At 22.0% G+C, this 8,304-nt stretch overlaps 1 protein-coding gene across 1 annotated transcript; it reads right to left on the bottom strand.

Annotated features, from left to right (window-relative positions):
• Positions 1–284: 284 nt before the first annotated feature.
• Positions 285–997, bottom strand: LOC110644155 (dirigent protein 4-like). Its single transcript, XM_021796804.2, has one exon. It carries the CDS (start codon positions 989–991, stop codon positions 425–427), a length of 567 nt encoding a protein of 188 aa, XP_021652496.2. The 5' UTR covers positions 992–997; the 3' UTR covers positions 285–424.
• Positions 998–8,304: the final 7,307 nt, after the last annotated feature.

The raw sequence follows: 8,304 nt of genomic DNA, 5'->3' as shown, positions 1-8,304 counted from the left end.
TTTTTATTGTAAAAGACGAAATAATTTATTTAATATTACTATAATTCATTCTTCTTATTTTTAATTTATCACTTTAATTTCACTCTCTTTGTAACATTTATTTTTTTATTTTTTCTTCAGTTATTAAATTATGTGTTAAATTTCCCTTTTTTAATTATTTTTTATTTATATATTTCAATAATAAAATAAAAAATATAATATAATAAATTAATAATTATATATTTATTTCAATAGTAAAATAAATTACAAAATAGACCATTATCAATCATTTTATATATCAACAGTGACAATTATATATTGTTTATCAAATACTTAATATAAATCAACGATAATCAACTATCAGCTATCAGTTATTAATTAACAGTAGCAGCTATCAACTATCAGTTATCAGCTACATCTAATAGCTAAACTAAAGAGACCCTAATTAGTAATGAAACAAGGTGACATTATACTCAATAATGGCATCACCAGTAGTGAAATTCAAGAAACGAGTATGTAAATTAGCAAATCCTCTAGCCATCCTGAATTGTTCTCTCCCACCCACCACTGCAAGCTCACGTTGAGTCTCCATTACAGGATTTCTTGAACACACAACAAATGAACTCCCATTAAACTTGCCTGTTGTAAATCCAAAATCCATGTACATAACCAATGCCATTTCATCATCTTGTCCTTGGCTAGCTAATACATACAAACCTTTAGCTCTCCCAATCAATTTTGAGGTTGGTTCTACACCTACCCTCATGGCATCATTAGTGGCACTAAGTGTCCCAAATGAGGCAAATGAGTTGTTTTGAGGGAGATTGGCTTTTGCTATTTGAACCACGGCTGGGTTTTGCCCACTAAGTATATCATGAAGAAAGAAATGGAGTTTGGTCATTTTCTCTTCCATATGCACAGCAGGGATGGCTTCAGAGTAATAACCTTCTTGTGCATGTCCAACCACAACACAAAGGATCATAACCCCTGCAATGAAGATCTTTCCTTCCATCTCTCTCTCTCTTTTCAATTCCTTCTTAGACTTGTATATACTTATATATATACTTGATTTTGCAAATTTTTTGGTGAATTAATTCCTACGATTAAGCATTTTGACAAGTTAGCACTTGGTTGATTTATTATTGCATTTCCTTATAATACTCTTCTTTTTTTTTTCTCAACCTAAATTAATTATTACATTTTAAATAAATTAAGATTTACCAATTCTTGGATCCTAAGAATATTGCTAAAATTCATGCATTCTTATAAATAGCAAAATATTCCCTTTTTAGGATGCCACTCACTAGGAAATTAAAGCACTCCAAATAGGTTTTTCCTAAGATGAGTGTGAAGTTTTACTATGACTTGATTGAATTTTTCTTTAAAAAAAAAAATACTATCTTTGTTTATTTTTATCTATCTATCGTATCTATATTTTACAAGGTGATTAAAGAAATAATTAGATAACCTCATTTAATTGATTAAAGTACCTTTTATCTTACTTAATTATTCTTTGTATAAATATTTATTGTATTTAGTAGAAATAAAAGGTAAAATTAAGAAAAAAAATAGTTAATGCTCCTTGATTTTCTAAATATGATAGATAATTTTGGATAGACAAAACTCAAATATGATAAATAAAAATAAAGAGAGAGAGAGTATTTATTATCCACTCACATAAGAGTATTTATTAACGGTAAGATGTTTAATATAAGATTTATTGCATTTCTAATTACAAAATTGAAAAAAAAAAAATTTCATCTACCACTTTTCAAGGCATTGCAATTGCGATTTACATTCTATCTTGTATGAGGATGTTTCTTCAAATTTTTCCACTTTAACATTATATATTTTAGGTTGGGTTTATGTGAGAAGTCGACCCAATTTTAATTTATACCTATTTAATATTTTTTTTTGAATATTTATTTATAAAAAATTTTATTTATGATTAAAAAAATACCAAGAACCAACTGTGATTGCCATCCACAAGAAGAATCGTCACTTAACCTTTTCACTTTGTAAGTTCCATATGCATCCACTGCCCGGGCTCAAAACTATTTTTCATGGAGAAATATTATTTTAAATGTTATTGAAAAAATGTTTAGAATTTTTTTAATTATTTTAACGTTTTTATAATTAAAATTTATCAAATTTAATTTTAAATAATTTTTAATACTCTCTAATAATATATTTAAAAAAATATTTGTATTAATAGTAGCTCAAACGATAATATATAACATACCCTTAAAGATTTAATCTATTAAAAAAGAAGCTAATTACTATAGTTACTATGTTTAAAACAAAGCAGGATTACTTTGTTTAAAAAAAAAATGAACTTTATAAAATTTATGTACTTTATCTCGTAAATTTCATGTAAAATGAAACGTATTTTTCTATAAAATAATTATTTTATAAAATTATTAAATTAGTAAAATATAGTAACACATCTTTTAATAATGATATATTTTTCTATAATCTATATATATATATATATATATATATATATATATATATATATATATATATATATATATATATATAAATGTTTGAAAGGGGAAGGAAAATATTAGTTTTACTCAAGTTGCCCTTTATTTTTAAAATTAATTATAATTATTTTTTTATTATTTAATTTAATTTTAAAATTTATATAAATTTAAAATTTTTAATTTAAGAATTTATATAAATCTAAAATTCATATTCTTACTTATATTTGATTTTAATTAAATATAATAATAATTAATTAAAATAAAAAATTAATAAATAAAAAATATTATTAATCTATCTATAAAAATAAAAAATAAATAAACTCTTTTCGTTGAGTTTTAGTTATTGTATGAATTGACTTTTGATCTCATATTATTTTTTTCCAAATCTACTTTTATATTTGCTTAATATTAAGTTGAAATAATTTTTAAATCTAAATCATTTAGCACAGAATACATAATTCAATTGTTTTAATAATTGATAAATATTTCATATATTTCTAACCTATTCCTAACAAAAACACTATGATCTATTATTGTAATATTAATCAACATAGATTTTTTTATTTTATCATTTATTGTACATACTCAAAATTTAATTTTTTAATGTAATTTTTTTGTTAATTTTTCTTATATAATGTAATATTAATGATATATTTTTCCTAAAATTGTTATATATATATATAATTTACAATAAATTTTTATGATCATAAGCTATTTATGAGAATTTTAAGTAATTTTTATTATAAACCATTAATCACTTTTATAAAATAGTATTTTTTTTAAAAAAAATTATAATTTGTGATTATTCGTGTATATTTACATTTGAATGTTTATTATTAAATTCAGTTATATAATATATTATTACAATAATAATTAAATATTAAATTACAGTAAAATATTTCCATTGTGTTTCAGTTATTATATATATTGATTTTTGATCTCATATTCATTTTATTTACTTAAATAATTATCAAAAACTATGATTAATAAATACTCCTATATTTCTACAAATATTCTACATCTACAAGAAAATGTGAATCTAATCATTTCCAACTATTTGTATATTATTAATGTTATCCTAATCTAATGAGTAATAGAATTATATTAATCATATTATATTTTGAATTATATAAAAAATAACTAAGTATAATTCAAATGCAAATAGATTAAAAAATTTTAATTCATATAAATTCTAAAATTAATTTAAACAATAAAAAATAATATAATTATAAATAATATAAATCATAAAGGGTATTTTTGGTAATGCAAATGTTCCCCTCTTCATACATTTATATATTATAGATATAAATCATGAAGGCATTTTTATAAAATTATATTTTAAATTATAATTAATAAAAATTTAGTTAAGTAGAATTTACATACAAGTAGGACTAAGAATTTTATATATATATATATATATAAACTTTAAAATTACATAGACAATTAAATTTTAAGTCCAAAAAATTTTAAATTGATATAAACTCTAAAATTAAATTAAATAATAAAAATTATAATTATAAATACTATAAATAATGAAGAGCAATTTGGGCAAAGCTATTGTTTTCTCCTCTCCCCATTGGCACATTTATATATTATATAAATATGTGTCATGATCCAACTCTATGTGTCAGACTGACACTAAAATTTAGACCAGTTTAAAGCCTTCGAAGCCTATAGTAAGCTTCATTGTTTCTAAACCAATAACCAGGCTCAATTTCAAGGCCCAACCTACAAAACAAAATAAAATAAAATATTATAAATTAATTTGTGCTAACTCAACCTAATAACCATAAAAAATTTACAACTAGTTTCGATACTTAAAATGTATAAACTATTTAATTTTCATTAATTAACACAATATATTTCTAAAATAGTATCACAACGGAGTTCTATGCAAAAAATAAATAATTAAATAAACTAATAAATAAATAAAACTTTCTAATCAACAATATTGTACCCTGCAGGATAAAAAAATGTTGGTTAGACTCTGAAGAAAATTACTCCTCTTGCAACCTAGGAAAAAAAATTATTTAGCATAAGTGAGCGTTCGATTCAGTGAATTTAGATGTTGATTACATATGCAATTCTACAACTACCTAAAACTAATGTAATTCTACCATGAAATGCATATTTAACACATATAATAAATGATTTACCCAATATTCACACGAGAAAATAATTTGGAGCTACTCACAATCTCAGTGTCTCACATCAATATATAAATATGGGAGTGATCCCCTATACAGCTCTCTCAATCCAAATCCCGTCAGAGAGATAACTCTTAAGCCAGACTTTTACTTAAAATCCAAGTATAGAAACCAGTGAGATCTGGTCCGACTGAAAGAAAAAAGCAGTTGGCCTCGATCACCTATACAGAGATATTGACCTCTATTAATTAACTTATTAAAATAACCAATTAATTTAATCTACAAAAGCAATAATATATCTTAAGGTCTTACCAAAATTTTGACAAAGTCTTCCTTATAACTAAACTTAATCTCCCGTAAGAAAACTCAACAAAACATAACACACACTGCCTCGGGCCTATAATAGCAATTAAGTTCAATCGTCTAAACTTCAGCTCAAGTCTCAAACTCCTTTATCGTATTTATAATTATTTTCAGCACTTCAAAAAATTACAAAATATTCTTGGAGGTCCTTTTACATTGTCTTTGTATCAATTAAATTTATTTTTCTTAATTTTACTAAATCAAGAATATTTTACAGATTAATCAGCTAGTTTAACTAAGGTAAAAATCACAAACTTGAGTTTGGGAGTACCTTTGTAAATTTTGCTACCTCAAATACATCCAAAATGTCTGAAAAATGCTAGAAACATGACCACCTTCCTTGATGGCTCGCCGGGAATTTGGATCGGATCGAAAACTCTGTCCTGAGCGCTGGTAAGCTATCGCCTATCCAACGCACCTAAACAAATCCCATGAATTGTTAATAATTATCATATAATTATTTTTAATTTATAGGAATCGAAAAGGATCAAAAATCTCACCAATTGTCTAGGTTGTCCTATAATGGCTTTTTCCAAATGATATCCAATCGAAATACTGTCAGTCTCATTTTGAAAGTTTCATCACGTTGAGTTCAATGGTGCCATCGGATCGTCAATCTGACGGTCTAATTTGTGAGAATCTAACCAGAAATGTTCTACTTCTCTCTCTTCTGAACTCATCAAAATACTCCACTAATGCTGTGAAGGAGGTCTTAAAGGAATGCCTAAACCACCAGGGACTCGTCGCCACCAATTGCAGGACCCCTTATCGCTGGAGATGGCTAGAAACGGCCGAGGAAGATGCTGCTCCATTCACACGTACCTCATGTGTTCTTACCCAAACTAGTTACCATTCTCACCGTCGACAAACCCCTCAACGTCGCTTAACCACCTGGAAGCCATCCATAACATCGCTGGCCTGGTGCTGGTCTTGCCAGAGGGGAAAAGAAAGGGAGAAGGAGGAAGACGAGAGAGAGAAGAGAGAGGAGCGAGGTGGGGGCCTGCCCTTAAACTTTTATTATTTCGTCAATTAGGTCTAAAATTCCTTTCAATTGGATTCAAATATAATTTAATTAATTTAAATCAAATTTTTAAACAAAATATAACAACAACAACAACAATAATAATAATAATAATAATAATAATAATAATAATAATAATAAATTCTTTTCTAAATTAATAGGAAAAAAAAAGTAATAATGTTTCAAAATTTTAAATTAAATACATTCATAGAGTAAATTAAATTTAAAATAATAATTAAAAAAGTTAGTAGTTATAAAATTTATAATTAAAAAAATTAGGATATTACAATAAGTATTATTAAAAAATCTTTAATTTAATATGTTAAATAGGTTTACTACGTAAAATTGATTTCTTATTTAAATTCAAATTCTGTTTTATTAAGGAATATAATTCAACTATAAAATTTTTAAGTTGAATTAAAAATAAAATTAATTAATATAAATAATTATTAATATTAATTATAATGCTAATTTGTAAGTCATAGAGGAAGCAGAAGCTGTCTATATGCAAGCATATATAATTTTCTAAAATATAAGAGGGACATCAATAGTCTAGCAAAAAAGATTTTGAAAATGCTTGAATTATGAGATAAAAATAATTAAATTTATATATAGAGAGAGAGAGAGAGAGAGTCTGGAGACAATTGGAAATTGGGAGTCTGATTATTGTGCCTAATTTTATTACATTAGTTTTTAAAAGATCATTTAAATTTACAATTAATTACTTTTGTATGTTCTAATTTTTTTTTATTAATTTTAATGTTTATAATATATTAACCATTTATGAACTACAACTAATTTGTAATATGCGAATAATACGTTAGTGACGCTTTATTTATTGTTGCTAAATTTATAAATAATTTTAATTTTTAAATATTATAATAATTAATATAAATTAAAATTTTAATATTATTTTAATAATAATTCTACTAATCTAATTTAGTGATATATAATCTTAACCTTATAAGTGTTATTAAAAAATCTTTAGGTTAAATTGGTTTACTATTTAAAATTGATTCTTATTTAAATTCTTATTAAGGAATATAATTCAATTTTAAAATTTTTAAGTTAAATTAAAAATTAAATTATAAATAATAATTAATATTAATTATAATTCTACATTTTTCTAAGTTATAATTCATTTTTTAATATAATAATAAATAAAACAAAATATAATTCTAAAATATTAGAAATTCTAAAGCGGCAAATATTGAAACTATACAAAAATAATTTACCATGGATCCCTATGTTTAGAAGTTCTTTGAACACCATTAATTTTTTAAGTCAATTAGTTAAAATAATATAAAATTTATTAGGTAATATAAATAAATTAGTATGAGATGATAGACTCCTGGTTTATTGATTTTCATTTTTCAATTTTTTTAAATATTTAAAAATTTTGATCTTATTTGCGATTGTTATAGAAATGATTTTGTAATTTTAATTTTAGAATTATTTTCTATAATTTTTTAATAATTTTGTTATACTATTAATTTTAAATTTAATTGATTATTAAAATCAATATAATTTTATAATATTATATTATATATGAAAAATTAATTAAAAATTATATAAAAAAATTAAATTATTGTTACGTAAAAAATTATAAACAAATTGCATGTTACAAAAATAACTATGAATATTAATAATTTTAATTTATATATATAATTTTTATTAAATTTTAATATAACAAATAATATAATATTTAAAATTTTTAGTAGTTATTTAAAATTTTATTTTTATTACTTTTATCTCTCAAATATTTTAATAAGAATTTTATGATAGAAATAATTAAAATTTATTTATATATAATATTTATAAATATATATAATTAATATATATTAATATATTTTAAGTAGTTTAATATAATAATTATTAAATAATTTATAACTTACCTATAATAAAAAATGTCACGTGCTTTATAAAAAAAAAGTATTACGTATTAATTATATTGTAATATTATAAAAGAGAATGTGAAATGTTATACTCTTAAAAATAAATTCTGCTATTATTCTCACCTCTCAAATTTTTTATAAAAATTTTATAATAAAAATAATTAAAATATATCAATATATAATATAAATATAAATACATATTAATATATCATAAATTATTTTATAATAATAATTATTTATTATAATATTAATAAATTAATTATTAAATATTTTATAATTTATATAAATTAAAAAATATAATATGATAATATTATAAAAAAATATCACATATTAATTATATAAAAATATTATAAAAAAATATCACATGTGAAACTCTTACTGTTTATGTTTATATATATATATATATATAAACA

The sequence above is a fragment of the Hevea brasiliensis genome, chromosome 4 (assembly GCF_030052815.1).
Source record: "Hevea brasiliensis isolate MT/VB/25A 57/8 chromosome 4, ASM3005281v1, whole genome shotgun sequence".
Classification (NCBI taxonomy): domain Eukaryota; kingdom Viridiplantae; phylum Streptophyta; class Magnoliopsida; order Malpighiales; family Euphorbiaceae; genus Hevea; species Hevea brasiliensis.
Note: the sequence above shows the minus strand (reverse complement) of the source record. Positions and strands in the feature narration are given on the sequence as shown.

Coding starts and splice junctions, on each gene's coding strand:
- LOC110644155 (XM_021796804.2), bottom strand. CDS start 991: ATGGAAGGAAAGATCTTCATTGCAGGGGTTATGATCCTTTGTGTTGTG.